The sequence below is a fragment of the Miniopterus natalensis genome, chromosome 16 (assembly GCF_054644295.1).
Source record: "Miniopterus natalensis isolate mMinNat1 chromosome 16, mMinNat1.hap1, whole genome shotgun sequence".
Taxonomy (NCBI): domain Eukaryota; kingdom Metazoa; phylum Chordata; class Mammalia; order Chiroptera; family Miniopteridae; genus Miniopterus; species Miniopterus natalensis.
This window is the reverse complement of record NC_142096.1, coordinates 39887948-39913843: the sequence shown is the minus strand read 5'-3', so window position 1 is coordinate 39913843 and position 25896 is coordinate 39887948. Positions and strand designations below refer to the sequence as shown.

Here is a 25896-nt window from a genome sequence, read left to right as displayed (position 1 = left end):
ACTGAGCAACTATCGTCCCATCTGGGAAAGAAACAGTGACTTCATCCATTCCTGTCTTCTACGTTTTGCTAAGTGTGTTCAGACTAAATAGATGGCTGTTAATAATCTTCTAACTTGAGAATTCCACAGCGAACGGGGCAGCTCTGATGAGTGAGGCGAGGGCTCGGCCTCTGTTCTAGGTAGACACACTTGGCACTCGGTGCCTACTGTGTGGTGGGCACACAATTAGGAGCTGACAGTGTGAACTGCCATTCATTTGATGGAAGACTGCATGAGGTTTCAAGTGTTTGCGGCAACCTGTTGCTGGCCCAGCTCTGCCCCAGATTATTAACAATGCTGCCTCTTCAAAGTGGCCCAGAGCAGTGGTACTCAGTGGGGCCTGGGGACTCTTAGGGGTTCCTGAGACCCTATTGGGCGTCCACTACATCAAACTATTTTCGCAATAATAATAGGACATTACTCATCTTTCTCACAGCGCTGACATTCTCACCGAATGCAGTGGGTAAAATCGTTAGAGCTTTAGCCAGCATCGAGGCAGTGACACCAAACTGTACTAGTAGATATGTTTTTGTTTGTTTTTTAAGGCCGTTTCATTTTTAAATATCCTTGATCAAGTAGTAAAAATGACTGATTTTAATAAGTCTCAACTCTTAAGCACACAACTTTTAATTATTCTGTGTGATGAAATACGGAGTATCCTACAGCAGGGACCTAGGGGAGGCCCTGGGCAGTGACTGGCGCGAGGAGCCCCACTAGCCACTTTGTTCCCCAGACATCATTTTTACTGGAAAGAACGAAAGGCAGACAAACTACAGTTAATCATACTTAGGCATCCGGCAGATGGTTTCTCAATAACAAATGACATGAGCCTGTCACTTGAAGAAAGACAACAGACCCTATGTCACCAATGACAAAATTCAAGCTTCTGCGTGTAGGCCAGAATTCCGGGACACCAGCATTTACCAAGGTAAACTGGTAGCGAGCCAGTACCAAGACTTCTCTGTTGAGACTGCCGGTGATAATAAGGAATCTAAGTTTTTAATAGGACATAATGAGATGTGCCGCCACATGATAAAAATACGCCTAACTCGGGGAAGTAATATTTTTTCAAACGGCCCACGCAGGATGTTACAAAACCCATCATCAAGTGGGAGACAGACCAAGGTATCTGATCTCACAGAGGATAAAAAGTCTGCTGATATGGTTTCAGATCCACATGCAACTAACCTTTAAGGAACTGCCGCCTGCTGTGTTTGGTGCAGCATCAAAGAACAGCCACCGTTCTGTGGCGGGCCAGTGAAACACTCCTGCCTGTCATTCCTACCACTTCAACCAGAACAGCACAGCCCATCAGACTGAATGCAGAAGCTGACCAAAGACTAGCTAGCTCCTATGGAGCAGACATTAAAAGGATTTGCAAAAATATGAAACCATGCCACAATTTTTATTATTTCTATGAAAATAGTGACTTCCCATCAAAATAAATTCTGTTAACATGCAATGGGTTGATCACTGCTATATATTTCATGATTAATAAATGTTTTTAAAGATTTGTTTTAAGTCTGAGTATGGTAAACAGTAACAGGTATCTATCCTATTCACGAAAGCACTTTGTGGCCCTCACTAATTTGGGGTAAAAGGGAGATGGGAGACCAGAAGCTTGAGCCAAGGCCAGGGACACTGGCCTGCAGCAGGTCAGAGGAGGGCAGAGGAGTATTACACACCTGCTACAGAAAGATGGGTCTTCTACCTGGGAAACTGTCACCCTGTCTGTGAGTCCTGGAGGACACACTCCCTCAGAGCCAGCCCAGGACAGAGCCAATGTCACACTCAGATCTCAGTCAACAGCATGATGAAAAACCCATTTTCTGGGTCAGACAGGCAAAAAAAAAGTCAGGGAAAAAGTAAAACTTCCAGTAAACAAGGCATATATGCAGGTTCCCCTAAAACCTTCAGAGAGTTTTAACATGGGAATAGCCTCAGCTCCCTAAACTGGTCTTTTATTTTCTAGAGCTAAGAAGGTAAGAAAGCAAATGTACAGTTAGGTTTGAAATAAATCATTCTTTTTACAGCCCTAGCTGGGTAGCTCTTTTGGTTAAAGTGTTGTTCCGATACGCCAAGGTTGTGGGTTCAATCCCCAGTCAGAGCACATACAAGAATCAATCAATGAATGCGCAAGTGGAACAACAAACGGATGTTTCTCTCTCTCCCTAAAAAAAAAAAAAAAAAAATCACTCAGTAAAAATTTTTTTAAAAAACATTCTCTTTAAGAATCAAAACTTACATGCACGTGCCAGTAACTAGAACACTTAAACTATCAACTTGAAGGGCCGGATAGAGTGCCAGCTCAGTGGGGGAGCCCCTCTCTCTCTGAGTGGAGGGGTCAGCAGTACCATCGGCTCCCCGACACTGGGGGGGCTCCGGGTGGGGGCGCGGGGCTCGTGGCGCTGCCCTGTGCACCCGGCTGCTCAGGACGAGGCTGGCGGGGAGGGGAAGCTGCTCGTTTTACAAGCAATTTCACCACATTTCTTAAGATTTGATTTTTTTTAAAGTGGGAAGTGGGGCTTAAAACAATCTGAAGAACTGCCCCTGCTCCTTATTCCAATAAGAGTAACAGAAACTTCAGTCTACAACGGAACCCCGCCTTAGGAACGGCTGGTGCCAAGAACATCCAACGCGAAAGCACGTTTAAACCGCAGCTGAAAATCCGCCCCACTTGTTTGCCAGGGCAAAACAGGACTTTAGAACAGGACTTGAAAACAATAGATTAGAAAACGGGTCCTTTTCTTCTTTAATGATAAATTAGGGATTAAAAACAGTCCATGACACTCGTCATATTTCAACACTTAAGTCATCTTACTTTGTAAAACAAAGGCTATTAAAATCTGAATTTTACTCTGGCGTTAATAATCCTTCCTATTTCTATAAACTCTACAGGCAAGATACAGTCACCTGACTCACGAGTCGTGTCCCAGCTCTAGCTGCCCATTTTCCTCTCCTGCTCACGAGCAAATGGGGGCCTCTCCCGCGGGGCCTGTGCACCCCTGGGAGGCAAAGGCCCGCCCAGTACAGCAGCCCAGGGGAGAGCTCCGGGCCCTCCTGAGCCTGCGCTCTGCCACTTACACCAAGACTTCATTCATGCATGCGTTCCTTCGCTCACTTGCTCACCCCACTCAAGCATTCAATTTATTTAAAACTATTTAAGCAAAACCACCTCACCACCTTCATGAAACTTATACTGCAGTGCAAGAGCCAGGCGGTAAGCTATTTAGGTATAAACACATGGTAAGGAGAACTGCTGAGACTAAGGAGAGCAGCTCACAGCGGCTGGAGGGAGCGGAGTAAGGTTGTTATTTTATAAGCGAGCAGAGCACCCTCTCCAAGCAGCTGTCCTATGTGCTGGACTCAAGTTGTGCAGATACTCTCTGCAGGAACAGTATTCCAGGCGGAGGGACTACTGTGTGCAGAAGTCCCAACGTGGGCACCTTCTCCTGTGTTTGTGGATCAGAAGGGCAGTGTGCATGTGGCTGGAGTAGAGGGGACAGGGGAAGGGTGACAGTGGGGGAGGGCGACAGCGAGGGAGGGCAGAGGTGGGTGACACAGGGTCACCCAGGCCGCCGAAAGGCTTTGTTCTTTACTGCTGAGTAAGATGGCAAGTTACCAGACATTTCCACGGTGCCAAGGAGAAACAGTGCCGCATGTACTGAACCGGGCAGAGGACGGCAGGAAGAGCTCTCGGGGGAGGGAGCCATCGGGAGGCCCTAGGACATCCCAGAGGAGGGGTCTAGAGGGCGGGAGGCACGTCTACCTGGAGACACACACTGGAGTCACCATAGCATAAAAGGTAACTGAGGACATCATTCCGACTGCGGATTAAAGGCCCACTTAGTTTTCGGTCCTGCTCTTCCTTCACGAGCAGCGTTACTCCCGGGCAGGCAGCTTAATCTTTTTGAGTCCGGCTTCCAGAAGTGTCTCACACGAAAAGGAGCTCAATGAAAACACTGGAAGGTGGAAAGAGCGACGTGCGTGGCTGTGGTGTAAGTGACGCCTGATGATGGCGAACAAGGGCTGATCAGTTCACACACACAAACCTCGCGTCACCGGCCTTCCACTACGTCCGCTCAAAATAAACGGTGACTGGTACTCTGAACCCTACTGTCATTGAGTTTGCAAAGCCTCATTTCTGATGCAACAGTTACTCTGCCATAAATACCAAGAAGGTCGCAGGGGAGTCGCGCACACAGCTGGCCACGCAGAGCTGCTGCCCGGGCCACCGCCACCGCCCCGCTGTGCGACTCCTCCAGGCCTGACCTCCCCTGGCTGGGCGGCGGGGAACTCAGGGCCCTGGGCGGAATCCAAGGGAGGCTCGGCCTGAGAGGCCCGCATGGCCCCTGGCTCCAGGCTGACTTGTCTTGATCACCCGAGAGAAACGATTCTCCACTGATTCCAGCGAGGGAGCCGGAACACCTGTCACGGCCACACGCCTGCGCGGCCTGCCCAACGCTCCGTTCCGGCCAACCTCAGGCTCTCGTGACTCCCGGCACCCTGTCGCAGTCTGCGCTGCACAGCACTGCGGGCGGCCCCTTCCGAGCAAGGCGACGCCGCGGGCCCAGGAGGGCAGCCTGTGCCGCAGGAGGAGGGCACGTGGCCGTCTAATTCCGAGGAGGGCCCACTCGACTGCTCCTCCCTGGCGCCGGGGGCCGGGTGACAGGAGCCCAGAGGTTGACCGCGCGCTGATAACGCATGTCCCTCGTCGCAGGCCTGCGGTGAGTCGCGCTGCGGCAGGTGCTCCACACACACACTCTCAGCCCTGAAACGAACCCGCATACGGGTGTGCTCTCTTTTATAGATGTAGCTAAAAACAACAACTCTTCCACCATTTAAGAAGAAACTTCCATTTTACACTGTCTCTTAAGATGATCTTAGTTGGAATCCACAAGGTCCAGATACCACCTTCTTTACTCAACATTTGCTCAGCAGGTTTTTCGGGGGCGCCTCCTACGCGCCAGGCGTCGGGCCAGCAGAGAGCAAGCCCCGGGCTCCGTGACGAAGCAGGTCCGGCGGCACGGCAGCCGCCAGGCCGGTGGGGCCGGTGGGGCCGGTGGGGCCGGTGGGGCCCGTGGGGCCGAGACGCCGGGTTCTCTGAAGGACTCGGAGGCGGGGTCCCGGACCGGCTGTGGGAGACAGGGGGGTGCTTTCTGGAAGGAGAGGTCTAAACTGACACCGGAGAGGTGGGCGAGACAGAAAGAAAGCAAAAGGCATCCCCAGGACAGCGCACCATGCCATCTGGCGCAATGAGAAAGCGGCGGGTCAAAGACGGTGACTTCTCTAAGGTCACCTGGCTAGAGTGCTGGGGCGCCAGGGGAAAGCCAGTTACTCTCCTTCCAAGAGCAGATTCCACGTGCTTTTCTCTATGATCTAACTACCAATCAAGACATTTTTGGGATAACAGGAAACATGTCTAGGTACTTTGTAAAAAACCCATGTAATTCAAGGAGACAAGACAAGAGGAACGGGAGATATCCTGTAGTCAAAAGAAAACGCCCCAGAACCTTCCACGCTGCTGGAAGTGCTCTCCTGGTTACCTGGATGTATACGCAAGCACTCGCTGAACTATATTCTTCAGAGAGGGGTGAATTCATGCTCTCTGCTGTGTATATATTATGCCTCAGAAAAAGAAAAACACACGGATGTAGAGATGTCCAACAATGGTTCCTTATTTGAACAGAAAACACCTCTGTAGTTCCTTCCTATCGAAAAGTTGCTTAAAAGGTTGCAGAAGGGCCCCGGTCGGGTGGCTCAGTTGGTTGGAGTATCGTCCCTACACCAGAAGGTGACAGGCTCAGTGTCCAGGCAAGGCGCCTACGAAGAATGCTGGTTCGATCCAACTGATGTTTCTCTTCCTCCCTCTCTCTCTCCTTTCCTCTCACTAAAATTAATTTTTAAAAATTAAAAAAAAGTGTGCAGATGGTTCCACATAATTAAAAAGACTATGAAATTTTGATGAGATTCTAAGAAAAAGGAAAGAGCAAAAGGAAGAGTTTTGTTTACAAGGCCCCTTTGGTTCACCCTGTCCCTGTCTCTTCCCCTAACACACCTGAGTCACTCAGCAGCGTCAGTGACACTGGGCAGTGTGTTCACAGCCCTCACGCCCGCACTGACACTGCGCTGTCTCTCGATGCTAAGAATACTTTCCTTATACGTCTTATTTCATTTTTAAGCAGGTTTCTCAGCTTACTGTAATCGGCCTGGAAGAGGGTATAGAATTTATAGCTAAGAATCAGGCTTTGGAGTCAAACAAACATATTATCAGAATCTAGGCTCCTGCATTTACTGTGTGCAAGCTTAGGCTGAGTTAATTCAATTTTCTGTAAAATAGTTTTAAAAATAAATCTTGTATAACATTGTTGTGAGATTTAAATAAGATAATGTGCTACCTTGTTAAGCTCTTACTCAAGGACAGCTCTTATCACTATTATTAAAGCAAAGGTTCTTTCTAAATAGGTAATATTTTGCCCAGAGTGCCTACTTTGATGTTACACAACCCATTTCTGCTTAGCAAGAGTGAGGAACTTATCTTTAGTGACACAAGTCTAACAAAAACACAATAATAGTTTCCTTTTATTTGCACAGTGCTCTGCAATTTCATAATTTTATGTAATTTTTAGGGAGGCAAGTACTATTTTGTCATAAACATTATTAATTAAATGCAAGCTTTCCTAAGGTGTGCCATTGGCTTGCTCAAGGTCACACAGCAAATGACAGAGCTGGATTCAAAGGGAGACCTGGCTTTGGACTTAAGCATCAGTATTTCTACTGTGGCTGTTAATTTCAACAATAAATTAACTTCTCAGTAACGCTAACATTTAGAATTAAGATTTCTTATAAAGAAACACAAGGGAATAGATCCATTTTTGTAACTTATTTTTCTGGCAAAGATTATTTTTAAAAATGTATCACTGTGTGCCTACCACCCAGGGTCAAATCATCTTCTGTCACCAGATCCTATTAATCAATGTCACCACAATAAGTTTAATTATAAAAAATGTATCAATTATATATATCATCACTAGACATCCCAAGGGATCTTAATGAGAATTCTTTGCATAAAACATCAAAACTACATATTAGAATGTGATAGAACAGGGGAAGTCTTGACAGTGAGAAGGAGGCTGGGAAGGCTGCTGAGAATTAATTTCAAAAGAATAAAATATGTACCTACAAGTTTAAAATATATAAAATGATTTATGGACCCCGAACAAAATGAAGGTTGGGTTCATTACCAATTTATTTGTATTTCTCTCTGTGAATACTGGAGTTCGACTACACCGTGTGCCACCTCTGGTACTGGAGTCTTTGGCTCTTCCAATAGTATCCGAAATGGTCCACCAACATTTATGAGCAGGTCACAGTATATTTCATGAGATCATTTGTTGATGGGATATGTTTGTGGGGCCTTGAACTTGTTTTTGCAGCCAATGCTTCCATCTGCTATACTGAGGAATCTCCTGGGGGAGATTTCTGACACATACATTTGATAGTTGGATTTCAAAGCCCTTTTAAGGAAATTTAATTGTGATGTGCAATGTTTGTGCACGTGAAATATTATGTATGTGAGTACAGAAGGGCCTTATTTGACTATTTTTGGGATTGTCAACATACTTGGGAAACAGTACTAGGCTAGCAAATACCGCGCAGGCTCCTCCTGGTGATGACAGCTTCTCTGGTCTCCCTTGTTTCGATGACCCCGCAGTTAGAGGAGTGCTGGTCAAGTACCTTGTCAACTCTCTCTCAGTTGGAATTTGTCTGATGTTTTCCTCATGATGAAATTGGGAATTTCATCATGAGATTTTTGGAGGAAAACTACACAGATAAAGCACCATTTTCATTATATTACATCAGAGGTATATTATTATCCACATAAATTTTCACTGTTGATGTTGCCTTGATCACATGGCTGAGGTAGTGTCTGCTGAGCATTTCTACTGTAAAGTTACTACTATTTTCTTCCTTTCAAATACTAAACTCCTTGGAAGGAGAAATATTTCACTTCCTTTACAGCAGAAGAATCCCAAACAGTTTATACAGACAGTCCTGAGAGGGAACAAAATTAACTGAAACCGCTCTGCATGGGAGACTTGTCTATACTTCATTTTTTTCTTTCTTTCTTTCTTCAAGAATTTCTCTGTATCAGGGTGGATTCATGGATGCTTATACTTTGGGTTATAATCAGACATCATTTTATTTCTTTTGTTGATCAAATGTCCTAGCTTTGGCAACTGGGAACTCTTCCAGTGGGCTCCTGCATCACTCTGGCATTCATTCATTCATTCATTCATTCATTCATTCATTCATTCACAGATACCCCCTTAGGCATATTTAACTGTAACTATCACTAGAATTTAAGCTCTCAAGGGCAGGGATCTTTACCGTTTTTGTTGACCAATACTTATCAAGCACCTGGGACAGTTCTTTGCATACAGCAGGTACTGACTGGTTGTTTGCTGAATAAATTAATGGAAGACATTATGGAAACACCAATAATCTATTTCTTTGGGAAACAAACACTCAGCAACTTTCTTCTAGGCAATGGACAAAGTGCTTTGTAGATGATACCTCATTTGTACAGTACTTACTAATCAGGAGTAGTTCTCAACCTTGGCTGCTCATCAAAATTATCTGTAGGGTTTAAAAATTTTCAAATAGCTGTTTACACCAAGACCCAGATTAAAAAATAACAAACAGGAAATTGGCTTGGGCGTTCACTTTTTTTCTTTTCTTTTTAAGGCTGAATGAGTGACTCTTCTTTCTACGCAACCAGAATTGAGGATGACGTGCCAACAAAGAAATTTTTAAAACAGGTGCAGCCTTCTTGGATGCTATCAATTCACTGAAACAGCAGACAGGTCACTTATCTGGATAGCACTGTACTAGGTGCTGAGATGTAACATGATGACAAAAGGTGTCCCTGCCATTGAGGAGGCAGGGTCTCAATGGTCTATCTAGTAGGTCCTACGGGAGACCAGAGGCAGACAGAGTATTTTGGAAACAGAGAAGGTTGGCTAAGTACTTAGTAGAACAGGGAAGGGAGGGGAGGGGAGGGGAGAGGAGGAGAGAGGGTGGGGAAGCCTGTGAGATGAGACAACTACTGATTCAAGGAACTGTTACAGGGCCAGCGATTTGGAAGGACCAAAAGGTAAAGGAAAGCAAGTTATCCTACTTGCATCATTTTGGAAAAGTCTAAAAGCATCGCATGTCATTTTATTAGACATACGCCAAATAACCACAATGTCTTTGAAAAGTATTTGCGAAGAAAATAATCACAGGAGTCGTGAGGAATTTAATGAAATTAAGTTTACTCCCATAATTCATGCTTTGAGATCTATTTCATGTGCAGCTGAGCAAGTCACAGTGAAGCACTCCTGACACGTCGCTGCCAGCCTAGACTGCAGGGAGGGACTGGAGGCCTGGCCAGTGTGGCGGCTTCGTGACGGGAGGTGCTGTGACGCCTGAACTCATTCTGTTTAAAAGTCAATCTTAGCACCAGCCTCAGATTACACGCTGCCAAGGCCGAACACCACCTCCCCGCAGAAACTCCCTTGGTTTGCAGTCTGCCATCCACGCCTCCCATCTCCTGCAGGCACGTTTTCCTTGATCATAAACTTGCAGTAGTCCCGGGGCAATCACGACCCAGGGGAAGCTCTGCGGTGTATGACATGGGCTACGGGGCCATACTGTCTCCCCCAATTCAAAACTTCTCAGAGACACTTAGCCCCGAGGGCTTTACATAAAGGGTTACAGAACCTGAATGATAGCTGCTGATAGCATTTACAATGTGCCAGGCCCTGTTCAAAGTGCTTTCCAGATACTAACTCCCCTAACTTTACAGCCCTAAGAGGCGGTTGCTGTGACCAGTGATCCTTTCAGAAGAGGTAAAACACAGGTTACCCAGCCTGTCAGCACGTGGCAGAGCTAAGGTTCAGACCCTGGCTGCCCCCTCAGCCAAGGTAAATGCCCTCCTTTCTCTCTCCATCCTCACAGCCAAGTCTGGCTTCAGCCTTAACAGAGGCACTGCTTCATCCAGGTTATTACTCTGGCCAAGGAGAGGTGCACACATTTCTATCCATATCTAAACCTGTCTCATCTCTTTCTCTGAATCTGTAGAAACTGTATATTTACTCTGTCAAACACTGATTACACAGTGAGTCCGGGCACTTATTGTAAAAATCGTGGGTCAAAGGTTACAAACACTTTCACGCATCAATTACTTTCCAAAAGGCACATGTTCCTTCGTGATGACAGGCCTAAGGGAGAAAAAGAGTCTACACCTGCCTGAATTATTTCAGCTCCTCAGGCTGTGAGTCCAGTAATGAGGTTTGGCTAGATTCTGAGAAACGCAAGCGCAGGACATTATTATAAATCACCCTCCACAAAACTCTGAGCGTTGACCAGGTCTGGCTTCCACGCAGTCTAGGGCTCAATGAGGCCTTCAATAATGTTTATCTCACAGATGGGGAACCTAATGGCATGTGTAATTTTATTCAGATTGTTTCTTTGTTGGGATTCTGTCGACTAGAGTCTTCCTCAGAAAGACTGAGGAGTTTCTAGAGGCGGTAACTAAGGTCACAATCACTACAGCTACACAGAGAGGCGGCCCTGCCGAGGGCTCGCACAGCCGGGGCCACGTGCGGGCTCTAGCGCTTACTCCCCCCGTGGGCCTCAAGAAACTTCCCCAGTCTCTGGGCCTCAGCTTCCTCATCAATAAATCAGGATAGCAACAGCAACCGGCTTTTATAAGTCTGTAAAACGCTTATGGCACCAGGACATGTGACCTTAGAAGTTTACTGAAAACCATGTGGCACCAGGACATGTGACCTTAGAAGTTCATTGAACTTCTGCTGTGTAACTTATGCCTGCTACCGCATGTAAGCCAGTCTCACAAGTCAAATGTTACTGTCATCATTTTACAGACAAGACAGGGAGAACCAAAGGAGTGAAATAACTTGGCCCAAATCCTACAGCTAAGGGAAGTGCCAGAGCTGGAATTCCAGTCCAGGTTTGTGGTTGTAAAGCCCAGTCTTTTCGTTAAATCACACCACCTATTTAAGAGATAGGAGTTACAGCCACTAATTCTTGGCTCAGTGGCTCAGTGGTTGAGCATCAACCTATGAACCAGGAGACTGCGGTTTGATTCCCGGTCAGGGCACATGCCCGGGTTTCGGGCTCGACCCCCAGTGGCAGCCGATCGATGACTCTCTCATCATTGATGTTTCTCTCTCTCTCCCTTCCTCTCTCTGAAATCAATAAAAACATATTTTAAAAAAAAGTTAGGAGTTATACAAATATTATATGACTTTTTTCACTAAAAAGAGTGCAGGATCTATTAAAAAATTCTTCTAAAAATCAATAGAAAGACATTTTTAAGAATGTATGAAACATGGGGAAAACAAACAGGGAGATTTCACAGAGTAGGTCTTTACTTAATGGAGCTTAAAATTCTAGAGTGAAGATTTAAAATTGGAGGTCTGATGGCCAGCATGCCCACCTTTCAGAAACCCTGTCACATAAGCGGCATTTTCGTACGAAGCTCTTTCCCTGGCGTGTTCTCTCTGCGCAGCATCGCGAGGACCGGCCGGGCGCAGGCACAGTCTCCTTCCTCAGGGCCATTAAGCAGATGCAGTACATCTCCCCACTGGACCCTGTTTTCACACCCGACCATTATTCTACGATTCCTCAGTGATAAATCTCGGGAATCCTCCAGAACGGCAACTCATTCATTGCCACTAGCGTGCCTGTGCCCGGCCATGCATCCCCAAACACCTGCGGGGGACGACGTATGAAAACAGCACGTGGTGAGGATGGGGACTCTCCGCTTTCATAGGGAGAGGTCTTTTTAACTTGTTGCTTTCAAGCTGAGCAAAAGGGCAAAGATCTTAAAGAGGACTGCGTAGGAGGTCTGACTGACTTATCAGCAATGTGACTTAGGTCAAGCTCACATTCTCTGAGCACCAGTTTCCTTACTTGTAAAACGAAAGGCTGACGATCTTGCAGAGATTCTTGGGAATTAAATGAAATGATGGGCACAACAGCATCTAACACAGTAGCTAATACTTGGTAAGTACCCAATAGGTATTTTATTGTTTCAAAGTTTCTTAACTTAATGAATCTTTGAAAAACATTTCTCTTTCTTATTAACTTATGTCTAAGGAATGTCCTGATGAAGCTATAAAATGTCTTAGCTTATTTTCAGTGCAGTGGCGGGATCAAGTTTAGTGGGAGGGCCCTTTAACTGAAGGTGAAGCCCAGTCGTGGTTCTCAGCGTCACTGGATCACACTGGTTCCCAGCAGCTGACTCTTTAAAACTAGAGAATCAGAGCTGAGCCCAGCGTTGGCCAAACTTCAGCCCCCAGTGGGCCACTTCCAGGACTTCTGTCCCCAGGGACACCACCTTCCTGCTACTGGCTTCAGGTTACTCTCTATACTGATTTTATTTCGACTGAAACAAATCTATCATAATTGAATTACAGCAATAGTCATAAAATCATGTGCTTAATGTGCTCATTAAACTTTTCCAATAACTTTAAAATCTAATCACTAAAACTGTAAAAAGCCTGCCTTTCTGCCACCTGAAATCATGCTGTGAAACACCTGTGGTAGGTGTACTCGCTGGAAAACACTGGGCCATGGGAGAGAAAACGGCTGAAATCCAGTGCCACTGAGTGTGGAATGTGGGCTACTGGTCAAACCTCTTGGCACCTGCTTGCTGAAGAGTAAAACTGGGCTAATATCCCCCTTTAAAGGCTAAATTTAACACCGGAGTGGATGAGTGTGCATGGCACATACACACACCCGCCCCTTATGTATTGACCGTAATGCAACCAATACCCAGCAGTGGAGGGTCAAGCCACACGGGTGACTTTTCACAGACACTTACACGTCAATGCTTCAGTCTTGGGCTGGTCTTCCTTTTGCCCTTTTAGGTTGTAGCTCCGCTTTTCACCACCGCCCTCCTTCCTTTTTAATTTTCCCTGCAGGGTCCTTGACCGAGAAGTCAGGTATCACCGGTTTACCGTGTACCTGGGGTTGGCCTGTCTCGGTCGGTGTTCATACAGCGCTGGTTAGGAGTATGCGCCTGGTGACGGAGCGCTGCTTAGTGTGCCGGGAGCTTCCTTCACGGGCCTTGTGCAGAACAGGGCCCCAGACCCCAAGCCAGGTAACCGTATGCCTGACGACAGCTTCGCGAGGCAGGGCTAGAGCCTCTCACCCCAGGCCAGATCCTTACCGCTTTTTAAAGTCCAAAGCAGCCAGCTCTGACACAATACCGCAGTGTCCCCCGAAAGATAGCTCTACTGCTGTTTAAGTGGTTGCATCTTAAGTTAAACAACAGGTCACGGTTTCCAAAGTGAAAACCCCCAGTAATTTTCAGATGTCGATAGGTCAGCTCTGGAGAAGATATTACTGGACATGTCATGTAAAAACCGTCAACAGAAGCGACAGCAAACTAGAGAACACGGGATAGGACCACAGGGATTTCTGTCCTGTCGCTCTCCTTGGAACCAGCATTGGAAGCACACCAAGCGCACCCGTGGGCTGACAGCTTCCCGCACTCTGCCCACCGGGGTAAAGGGGCTTTGGTATCGTTTTATCACAAAAACAAGTCAAATGATTTTATATTTTGAAAAACGTTTTCTTTGCTGGACAATGGATTTTGGAGTCAGACAAAAGCCTCGGCTCCAGTCCGTTTCAGCTGCATTCTGGAGAAAGTTGCTAAACTCCGCAGCCCTCAACTTCCACACGCAGGACACGGAGGGCGCGGGTCACTGTGAAGACGAGATAATGCACAGAGGGGACACGGAGGGCCGAGCGCCAGGCTACCACGCTCTCCAAAACTGGCAGCTATTACTTCTAATTCCTTTTCTTCAGTCAATTAAAGTGTTTTGGTGAAAATCATAGCGGTTTTGGAGGACCGAATGAAATATGTACTTGAAGGTACATTCAAACCACATAGTGACCCGGGAAACTGGCTTGTCACTGTCACTGTCCAGAAACGGGTGTTCTTGCCACACACTCATCCGCTCGTGTGTGCAAGGGGGTGACTAGCACTGCCGGAAACCCTTCTGGTCTACTTTCTTTCTGACCACTACAGGAATCAAGTATCTCCTGGGAGAACCTACAGTTCTTCAGAAATACAGGCCAAAATATTGGGATCTTTTTAAAATAAAAATTGTATATTAGGTGTAAATATGACGACTAAATAAACAGAGTGAAATGATTACTGCAGTCAGCTCAGTAACACACCTTCTCCTCACAGTTACCTTCCTTGTGTCATGAGAACACCTAAAATCTACTCTCTGAGCAAATTTCCAGAATTCACGACAGCACTGTATTAACCACAGCCACCATGCTCTGAGCCGCGATTGTCGCTAGGATGACAAGTAAGACAGCAATTGAAAATTAATTCCACTTAGTTTAGAATGAAATGAACACGTTTCCAAAGGGTTTGCTAGAGTCAAAACTATGATTTCTGTGAGGGCTCAAGTCCTGTGCGGGGAGGGGGGAGGAGCCCTGAGGGGGGAGGTCATTCATCACCGGCTCTTTTTTAACTTCCGAGGGCTAGTCAGGAGCTATGCGTCCACAGGAACTAATCAATAGCTATTTTTGAGCCAATGGATATTAGAACTACTCCAATATTGTAAAGAATCAGTCGTATTTCTCTGCACAGGAACTGTGTTGACAGCTTGTTACTCATCAAGTGTGTGACATTAGATAAACATGCTTTGTGGCTCACCACAGTGTCAGCGCTGTTGGTCATTACATAGATCAGTGGGGAAACGCGCTGAACGTCACTGAATTCTCCAGCATGCTGCAGGGCTTCTAGTTTTCTACTCTCATTTTAATACAAGGTATCTGAAAACTGGGAGGGAAAAAATTCCTAATTTGTGAAACCTCTTGAGAGAAACTGTTGCTTCTACAACAAAACTTCCATAGAGTGTTTACAGCTCATGCAGTTGAACAGTCATTACTGAAAGGAACCCTTTCCCCCAGCAGATAAAACACCCCAGGGCCAGCCACACCACCCTGCTGCTGCGCTCCACCTTGTTTTCAGGTAGACTTGGCACCTCTCTTTCTAGTTCCAGTTTATGGTGAACATGGATACTGACCATCCCTGTGGGAGAAACCCCCCCCAGGTATCCCCCTGCCCACTCTCGCTGTAAATCATTTCCTTGCACAGTCCTTCCAGATTTACTGGTACCTGCTTCAGGTAACCACCCCCCGAGAGAGAAGACTGAACCTGGAGCTGCAGGAGGGTGGGGATCAGTGCTTCCCAGGCTGACTGCCTCCTGTAAGTCATCTCACTGAGTTTTTGTGCAGAGCAGACCTGTGGATGGCACTCCGTCCTCCACCTGCTGCTCAGGGACCGTGGGCTTTCCTGTCTCATTCAACCTCCAGGTCACCTTCAAAAGCAGAATCTAAGTCACACCTTTCACAAACTGAGACTTACAGAGGTGAAACGACTTGCCCAAAGTCACACATAGTCAGTGTTAAAGTTGGGATCAAAGCACTGGTCTGTCAGACTCAGAACCACTATGGCTTGGGTCCCCAAGTTTTTTTTTTTAAACGAGTAAAAGTTTACTTAGACACAGAGGTGAAAGTAGTGAGCCATGGAAGTGAGCCAGCTGGGCTGCGTGGGCTCAGGAAACAAGTTACATAGGCTAAAGAAGGACCCTTGGAGCTTAGGAGAGAGAAAGGCAAAGGTAATGCGCCTGGGGGAAGAAGAGGGAGGGAAAGGTGCAGGCGTGCTCCAGGGAGAGCCGCCACTCCAAGCGCTTCTGATGACACCTGTGCTTCAGAAAGAAAGCCGTTTTGAGCTGGTGACTGTAACTGTGTATGCATGACATGTGTCCTTTATATTAAGTTATAAAGAACAAAACATCTTTCTGCATCTAGTGAGTTGACCTGTGGACCCTGAGAGCTTAATCATATGCTCTGTGCCCCTTCCTTCATCAATACAGCCCCACACTCTTCATGAAGTTGCTGGGCACTTCAATGAGATACGTATATAAGAACACAAACACGATGCACAGGCTTCCACTAAAAAAAAAAAGACGAGCTGACAGTTTGAAGGCTATTTAATTGTTACAAGTTATATAAGAAAATAACTTGGCATGAGCAAAAAGAAAATAAATTTTTAAATCCCTGTCAACCTCAGTAGCAGAGTGAACAAATAAAACTTGTCTGAGTTCAAAAGTGCATTTATGCCCTATAAAGATAACCACATAGTCTATAACTTTAATGCTTCACAAGGCCAATATTTTCTTTTGTGTATGTCTATTTTTACTCTCCACTTAGAATTTTAAACATAAAGCAAGAATAAACACTGATTCCAAATATCAATGCACAACAAGGTATACCATCAGAAGAGGTAACTACAAAGCTGTTTTGCTTCCAATAACATTTATTTCTGAATAAATACTTCTTGTGAAAATGAATGGGGATTCACTCATCATTAATGGGAACCTGAAGTTCTTAGAAAACAGGAACATGTCTGCTAGGAAATGAAAATGTTCTGTGACTACAAAACAAAACTTTTGGTGTTTTCTTCCCCAGGCACCGACAATGGAGGATGTTTACATACTTCTGATGCCATTTAGGGCCTTAGACTTGAAAAAACCACAGACCTGTAGACAATGTTCCTCCTCAGAATACACTGAATAAAGTTATTAGAATGAATAAAATTTCAGTTTCTATCTCCCAAACCTCATTGCTTTAATGCTACAGTGAACTGCAGAGGGGGACTTCATGCTGGTTGTTAGGACAGACTGTGTTTATGCAATTAAAGCAAACATGAAACAGAGAAGGAAAAGTCAAACTACCCTCCCTGGCTGGTCATCAGCATCCTTTCCCCAAAGCGTAGACATGTGGAAGGGCACAGAGTCGGTTATAGGATCTGGTCATAGAGACTGGCTCTTACCTTTGGGCTGGGGTGCTATAGCTGTTATCATAGGAATCATAGCTCTGATCGTCATAAGCAGTGCCATAGCCATCATCATAGTCCTAAAATAGAACAGGAGAAACACAGGAATGTTCAGAGAAGTGTCTGGAAAGATAGAAGCATTCTGTTTGTAGGGGATATTGATTCAGCTAGCATTTAACGATACAGCTAATTATAGTGTAAAAAAATGTAACAGTGACGTCAATGGAAATGATGGGGTAAGAACTTCCAAAAGCAAACAACACAGAGAAACTGTCAAAAATGGTCAGAATCAACATTTTAACTACTCTGGAAATTAACCAAAGGCTTGCAAAGATGTAGGGAGCATTAATTTATTTTTGAAAAATGGCTCAATCTTGGTACGAACAGTGAGCTTTGTGATGTTTTAACTTGTCCTATTCCCACCCCTCACTCCCAGCTCTGCAGGGACCTTGAAATCCAACAGCCACAATCACTATGGAAACCAGTAGGCTGGAGGCCAATGGAGGGGGCACAGCAGGATGTAGCTATATCAAAAACCCATTCTCAGAGGGATGTCTTTATTTGTTTTAACTTGGAGCTCATCCCATGAAAAATCCCTTTTCTCTGAGGGTATTTGAAGAAAAAAATCAGAACCAATTATTTAAGATTTCTGCTGCCCGCAGTAGTGCAGAAAAACTAGAGCAAACAATAGGCTAACAAGAAAGTCAGGGAATGAGATGTTAATATGGGCACTGAAAAGCTCTGACATATTCCTGGGAATCTAAAAGACGTTGTGCATATACAGTGTCAAGTACATGTGCAGGAGACCTGAGAAGGCCCTGAGCTCTCTCCCTGGCCTGACCTTGAGGTTCAGTCCAAGGACAAAAGGAGAAACTAAGACAGAGTTAGTTGTAAGTTGACTGGGTGCATGCTGAAGGCATGCTCTAACAGGCACCCATAGGCTATTGGCAAAGACTAGGGACTTAAGTTTCCAGGCATTCAATAAAATCTCTGTCCAGTCATTTAGCTGATCCCTACGGTAACACACGGGAGACACTTCAGTGGCAACACACTATAAATACAGACTTTATAATATTTGTTTGGAAAAGTCACTAAACCAAAATAAAATCACAAAAGAAATCCTAAGGAGGAGAATTTGATTTCCACAGTTTATACATTATATTAAATGTCCAGTTTTAAATAAACTGGACATGCAAAGAAAAATGAAAGCATAACCCATCCACATGGAAATAAATAAACAATAGCAACTGTCCCTGAGAAAGTTGAGACACTGGACTTACTAAGCAAAGACTTTAAAACAGTTATTTGAAATATATTCAAGGAACTAAAGGATAACCTGTGTCTAAAGAGCTAAACAGAAAAAAGGAATGAGAACAAAGCCTCACAAAACAGAAAGTAGTAGTATAAATACAGAAAATAATTTTTGAAAATCTGAAGAAATTATTAAATTGAAAAGTATAATAACTGATGCTGAAAATTCACCAGAGAGGTTCAATAGCAGATATCACTAGACAGAAGAAAGAATTAGTGAACCTGAAGATAAATCAACTGAGATTATCCAGTTTGAGAAAGAGGGAATAAAAAGAATGAAGAACATAAACAGGGTCTCAGAGACCTGGGGGCCACCATTAAACATGAACATATGTATAATGAGACACCCAGAAGGTAAAGAGAGAAAGGAGCAGAAATATTATTTGGAGAAACAATGGCATGAAACTTTCCAAATTTGATTAAAAAAAACACCTTTAATCTACATATTCAAAAAGCTCCACAAATTCCAAGTAGAATAAACTCAAAAAGGCCCACACCTAAGTACATTATCTTCAACACACTGAAAGAGAAAGAGAGAAAAGTCAGCAAGAGAGAAGTTACTTTTCATGTGCAAAAGATCTACAATAAGATCAAAAGCTGACTTCTCAAGAGAAACCATGGAGGCCAGCAGGCAATGAGATTCTAATTTCCAAGTACCAAAATAAAAACATTGTCAACTAAGAACTCTATATCCAGAAAACTATCCTTCAAAACATAAAAAAAATTAAGATATTTCCAGGTTAACAAAAACTGAGAGAATACATCAATAGAAGAGATGCTCTATAAAAATATGAAAAGCAATTCTTCAGGTAAGTGAAAGGTCATTAAGAGAGTAACTTGAATCTATATTAAAAAAAATAAAGAACATTAGTACAGGTAGCTACTAAGGTAAATATAAAAGGCAGGAGAAATATATTTCTGTTATAACTTTTTTCTCCTATTTTATTTAAAAGACAACATAAAGAAACAATTATAAATCTGTGTTGATAAGCACAAAATATATAAAGCTGAAATTTTTATGGGAGTCACAACACAGAGGTGGGGCGAGAATGGACCTACAGGGAAGCAAAATTCTTGTGTACTGTTGAAATTAAGTTGTTATAAATCTGAAAAAGACTAATATAAGGTGTAAATTGTAATACCCTAAACAGGGTAAGAAAATAATTTAAAATATTTAAAAATAACTAGTAAAAGAAATGACAATGAAATTAAAGTGGTGCAGTAAAAATATCTACTTAGCACAAAAGGAGTTATTAAGGTACAAAAAAGACATAAGATATATATAAAACAAATAGCACAGTGGCAGACATAAATCCTACCTTATCAGTTCTTACACTAAATATAAATGGATTAAACACACCAATTTAAAGGCAGAAATTGGCATCTTGTTAAAAAACATGGTCTAACCATATGCTGTCTATAACAGATATACTTTAGACTCAAAGAGGAAAATACATTGAAAGTAAAAGGATGAAAGAAGCTACACTATGGAAATATTAACCAAAAGAGAACTATCAGAGCTATACTAGTATCAGACATATCAACTTTAAGACAAAAATTAATACTAGAGAAAAAAAGGACATTTATTTACAGCAATAAAAAGGTCAATATATCAAGAAGATAAAATAATTATAAAAATGTATGCACATATACAAACATCAACCTGCACGTAGCAAAAACTGACAGAACTAAAGGGAGATAAAGAAAATTCAACAATATAAGGTGTCCCCAAAAACCGTATACACACACTTTGAATAATTGTAAGGGAAGTGTTTATTAAAATACATTTCATTTTCAAAATTGAGCTATCAGCTGTTAAAGTATGTATACATTTTTTGGGACACCCTGCAGTTGGGAATTTCAATGTCAACACCTTCAATAATAAACTAAAAAAAAAAAAAAAAATCAAAAAAGAAATAGAAGATTTGAACAACAATACTATCCAATTAAACCTAAGAGACATCTATAGAATATTGTACCTGGTAAGAAAAAGAATATAGCCCAGCCGCTATGGCACAGCGGTTGAGTATCGATCAACCTAGGATCCCAGAGATCAAGGTTTGATTCCTGGTCAGGGCACATGCCTGGGTTTCGGGCTCAGTCCCCAGTGGGGGGCATGCAGGAGGCAGCTGATCAATGACTCTCTCTCATCATTGATGTTTCTCTCTCTCTCCCTCTCCCTTCCTCTCTGTGAAATCGATAAAATTATATATTTTTTTAAAAAAGAATATATATTTTTTCAATTATACATGGAACATTCTCAATTATATGGGGAGCAGTCTCCAGTACAGTCTCCAGAATTTTCCCAATTCAAAATTTACTACTAAGTGATCAAACCAGTGAGGTACTGGCAGAGACATATAGATCTACAAAACAGAATTGAGAGTATACAAATAAACCCTTACATTTATGTAAGTATCTTGAAAGGATGACAATATATATATGCATATGAATATATTCCAGCAAAATGCCTAACATGTATTTAAGACAATTCAATGGTAGTTACAATAATCATTTTAGTAACCAGTGTGGAAATAAATGGATACCTACATGCAAAAGTTGGACCATTACCTCACACCATATACAGAAATTAATAAAAATGCATCAGGTGTATACCAGATAAAATTATAAAACTCTAAGAAAGAAACAGGTGCAAATCCTTGTGATATTGGTTAGTCGTTAATTTCTTAGACACGCCAGAAAAAACACAAATCTCCAAAGAAAATATAGATTAAATAGACTTCATCTAAATTTAAAACTTATGCATCAAAGGACATTAGCAAAAAAGGAAAAAGGCAATCTATAAGATGGGAGAAAATATGTGCAAATCACATATCTGATAATGGTGTAGTGCTCGTAATATGTAAAAAACTCCTACAACTCAACAATAAAAAAACAAAACAAAACAGCGGTACAGCCATTCTCCTAGTTCTACTAAGGACAGTTCCACAAGCACACTAAGGTTAAAGTATTAACGAAATTCAAAAACAACCAGAGATATAATCACTCTATAAGATCAAATTAGACATGTTACTCAATGACATTTACATCCACAATTTGTACATAATCACTTAAATTTTTTAAACATTTCTTTAACAAAGGAGGAACTGAGTATTTTTTGAAGAGTTGTATGTCCAGTCCTTTGGACATGAGATAGAACAGAATATAAAATGCACACTCGGTAACTAGGGGCAGGGAAGCATAAAGCCCAGCATACGGTTAGGACACAACACGCAAGCGAGCTCCGCACAGTGACAAAGGCAGGTTCCAAACTTGGCCGTGACCTCCCAGTGACCAACGCGAGGGCTGAAAAGGTCAGCAGACCAGAGACAAATGAAAAACCACCGGAAACTGAGGTGACTTTAGCTGTAAGTTTTGTAGCGTAATGCAGACGCTACTACTAATTCTGGCAAATGAATAAATTAAAAGAAGCTGTTGTTCCTAATGAAAGGAGTAATCTTATTAAATTCTGTTTTTTTAAACTGCTCTCCGTTTAGCACCTACGCTGTGCCTGGCAGTCCAGGGAGGACACTTCTGAGGCGAAGTGGGAGACGACAGACAATTACAGAACCGGAGCGAACACGTCCAGGCCTGTGGCTAACGGGAGCATCCAGGCTGCCTGGTGGGGAAGGGAAAGGAGACGGAAATTTCCCAGAAATCTCCATGATAGATCTTAGTCTCAAAAGCAGAGAAAAGCAAAAGGTACTGGGAAAAGTCATTAAAAATAAAAATTAGGCAGAATGAAGGGCAGGTACAAAACAATGGAGCACAGACAGGAGACCCCTTCTCACCCAGGGAAGCGAGCCGCTTGCGGGGGGTGCACGGCAGGGCCGAGACCGAGAGCCCACGGCCACAGCGTGAATGACCAGGGTAAGGAGTGCGGATTTGCACTGTGAGTGCCATGATCCTCTCTGAGTTTTATAACAGTGTCTGGGGACAGCGAGGGTGAAGCTGGAGGGCCGCGCAGGCAACTACATCATGGCACTGGGCAGCCTGGGCAAAATTCGGAGCTCAGGGTTCCTTTAGCGATGTCAGTAGCCTGAAAAAAACATGGCTTTACCAAGTGAAGAATTCTATTTCTTTGCTTCTTTAAAGACTCAAAATTAGAAATGACTGGGACCTTCTTAAACAGCTATACTATTTTAACCCCCAGTTATGTCATGCGTCCTTCATTCAATTACTCTGTCAGATACACAATAAGAGCGACTTATTTGAATTTTCAATGGGGTTAGGGCACTGAATTATTGACTTCCGTATTTTTACGCGAAAGGTTTTAAGATTAAATTTGCTACTCTCACAAGATTTCTTTCATGATGACTTCTCAGTTGGAGTTGACCATGAGGGGTGCACCCCCCTCCCATTATGAGCATTATTTGTTCAATGGACAAAACTTGAATAATGCAGGGAAACATAGAAAAGGTTATGAAAAGAGGAGGGGGGAAAGCGGAGTGAGGCTGCAAATAAAGGTGGAAGTTTCTAGGAGGAAATTCTCGTTGGTCATCTGCTATTTTACCGCAAGGTAGGAGATAAAGTCACTGGCTGGGAACGACGCTGGAGGTTAACCAGTAAGGATTCAGCAGGAGATTCAGATGAGAAGGGGCAGAGGTGGCGGAGCTGAGTAAGCCACTGAGCCTCAGGCATCTTTGTCTGAGGACTGGGGGCCTGAGGACTAGCACCCCTCTTTTTTCCCCAATGCTTTTATTTTCAAGTGTCCCCAACTATTAGCTCCTTGTTTTTATTTATTTAATTTGACATTAGGAAATTCCTCCTTAGATTTTTCTGTGACTAGAGTAGAAATTTTTAAAAATATTGAATGCATTATTTGTTACAAGTTAACATAGAATTGAACAGGATCATAAATCTAGGATGGAAGGGGATGTTACAGATTTACTTTGACCCCACAGCCAAGCTTAGCGTTTACTCTTCGAAAGCTTGTCAGAGCCTGGGATGGAGAGCTCACTCCTTCCCCGCCGGCAGTGCTGAAGTGTTGAAAGACTTTCTTCAGGCCTGAAATCATTGTGTAATTTCTCGCATTTCCAGGTTTTTCCCTAGAGAGCATTCCCCTTTGTGACCTGGCCCCGGTCTGCATGTCAGCCTCATTTTTGGCCATGCGTCCTGTGCCTCGAATGCAATGATTCAATCCAGTTCACCTGCCAGTTCCTGAGGTCTCTGTGCCAGCCCCTCTCTGCCTATGAATTTTTCAAATAGAGCTCAAAGGAGTCGCCTCTTCTGTTAAATCTTCTCAGTCCCACAAAACCCGTCTCTCGGCCACCACTGAGCCCGCAGTAGATCTAACGCATCTGCCTCTGTCACTGCACAGAAAGGCCTGACTCGGCCTCGCCCGCCTGGGAACAGGACCCGGTCCTTCCTCTTTCACGGGCAGTCTCGGCAGTGCCAGGAGCACAGGGAGGACAGGCAGAGAATGTTCACAGGCTGCTGGACCGAGTGCCTCCGGGGAAAAGCCTGCCCAGTGCCCGGCCACAGAGCGCTCACCGGCCCTGAGTGTGCCCAGCTGGTCTAGACTCCTCCAGAGCCAGGCCTCAGAGGAGCCCAAGTGCAGGGACACCTTTATCCTAAGCAGCTACGGGATTTCCTCTGCAGAAGCTTAATGTACTAGAGCTCCCTGCCCGACTAAAATGCATGCGGCGATGTTTCATCTCCTCGGGCACACTCTTAGAATCGGCCCCATGGCTGTGAGCCCGGCAGGGTGCAGACACGCCCTGGCAAAGTGCGAAGGGACCTGCACTCTGCACACACCTCTGAAGGCACCCATGTCTGCAGCAGTCAATGCCCCCGCTTCTCCATCCGCGGTCACCCACCTGGGCACCACATCTTTACCTTTATCTCCCAAATCTCTCACACCCACCCCTTCCTCTACGTCCCCAGCAGAGCACCTGGGGATCACTCCTGGTTCGCAACTGGACCCCTGTGACAGCCCAGCCCACCCGCTGCCTCCTGATCTGAGCCCTCCTCGGACCCGCCACGCCAATGCCAGTCTGCGCTTGCCGCGCCCGCCTCCAGCTCCCTCTCTGCCCCCCTCCCGCCCGTCCTCCAGGCTGGGGAGCACGTTCCCTCAGGCCCTCCCAGCCTCGCCTTTGCAGTTTGCCCAGACACCGTCCCTCACACAGTGCAGCACATGCGGAGGGCCTGGAGAACCTTCTGTCTCATGCTGTGCTGCTCCCTCCGACCACCTAGGTCTTCACCAGAGGACTCCAGGTAGAACTAGCACCCCTCCTTTGTGCTTCTACGACAACTGATAACTTACACACACACAGTCTGCCGTGACTTCTCAGCCTCCTTTCTCTCACGCTGGCCCGCCAGGCTATCAATGTCTGGTGCATATAGGAGGCATCCAGGAGCGTCTGATGAGTGAATGAATGAATGAACTAAAAAACAAGTGGCAGGAAACAGAGCGGTAGCTTCTTAGAGATGAATGCAAGTCAAGGAGATATTGTAGGAAAAACGCAGTATTCATTAAAAGTGTGTGTGCCTGGCCGGCGTGGCTCAGTGGTTGAGCATCGACTTATGATCCAGGAGATCGAGGTTCGATTCCCAGTCAGGGCACATGCCTGGGTTGCAGGCTCGATCCCCAGCAGGAGGCAGCCGATCAATGACTCTCATCATTGCTGTTCCTCTCTCTCTCCCTCTCTCTCCCTGAAATAAATAAAAATACATTGAAAAATAAAATGTATACATTTTTATGAGCCCTCACTTGAATTCTTTGCCACACACTGCCTGCCATTCTTATGTTCCCTGCTATCAGCAAGAAATTTCCCTTTAAAACGCTGTTTTATTTCTGAATGTCAGAACGTTATTAAAAATATCGAACAAACACAGATTAAAAGCAGATTAATATACATTCCTGCCTCAATAGAAAAGATGTGCTTACAGTTCATCAAGTTATACCTCTGAGTTTTTACCTTTGATAGAGATGATTAAATGGAATTTAACTGCCAGGGTGAGCTGGGCCCATGGTCCATGCTGGGCCTTCAGCAAGGATACTGTTCTAACATTCACCTTTCCCGACCTACAAACCCCGACATACGAGCCCCGCCCAACAGGCAGACAGCAGAGAAATCTTGCTTTAAAAGAAGAGTTTTTCCAGGATAAAGGAAACAGCATGACATTTAATTCTATTTCTGTCACAAGGAAAATCAAGCATAACATTTAAGCTGGGAAAAGGCATTTTAAACAGAACGATTTACAAAAGAGTGATTTTAAAAATAATGTTTCAAGGGAGTCCTTTTAAAACAATTACCCTACATAAACTTTACCTTAATTATGGTTCTATCTGGTCATTTCAAAATGTACAAAGTTTTCACATATAATACAGTGTTCAAGGCATATTTAAATCTAGTTTTATAATGGTTGCTTTGAGTTTATAAAACAAACAGATTAGCTAAAAACAGGCTTTGAGAAGTTCATTTCTGCTGGAGTCTGAGTAGTAATATCCTTGTTGAGTATCACCAATGACCGTGAAAACATATCACATAACCAAGCTATTTTTTAATTAAAGAGAAAAAACACAGTATTACTAATAATTCTAAAGAATGTTTCCCACAATCATATAAATAAAACACCATTAATCTGACAATCAAGTCGCATGGTTG

At 44.1% G+C, this 25896-nt stretch overlaps 1 protein-coding gene across 4 annotated transcripts in view; it reads right to left on the bottom strand.

The window, feature by feature from the left end:
* Positions 1–25896, bottom strand: part of KHDRBS3 (KH RNA binding domain containing, signal transduction associated 3) — a 133371-nt gene that overhangs the window by 17146 nt on the left and 90329 nt on the right. For all 4 annotated transcript variants that reach the window (XR_001603413.2, XM_016216096.2, XM_016216099.2 and 1 more), the window contains one exon: positions 16973–17055. Coding sequence is in view for 3 of the 4 variants with exons in the window: in XM_016216096.2 (XP_016071582.2) it covers positions 16973–17055 (83 nt within the window). In the remaining variant the exon portion in view is untranslated. The remainder of the gene's footprint in view (positions 1–16972; positions 17056–25896) is intronic.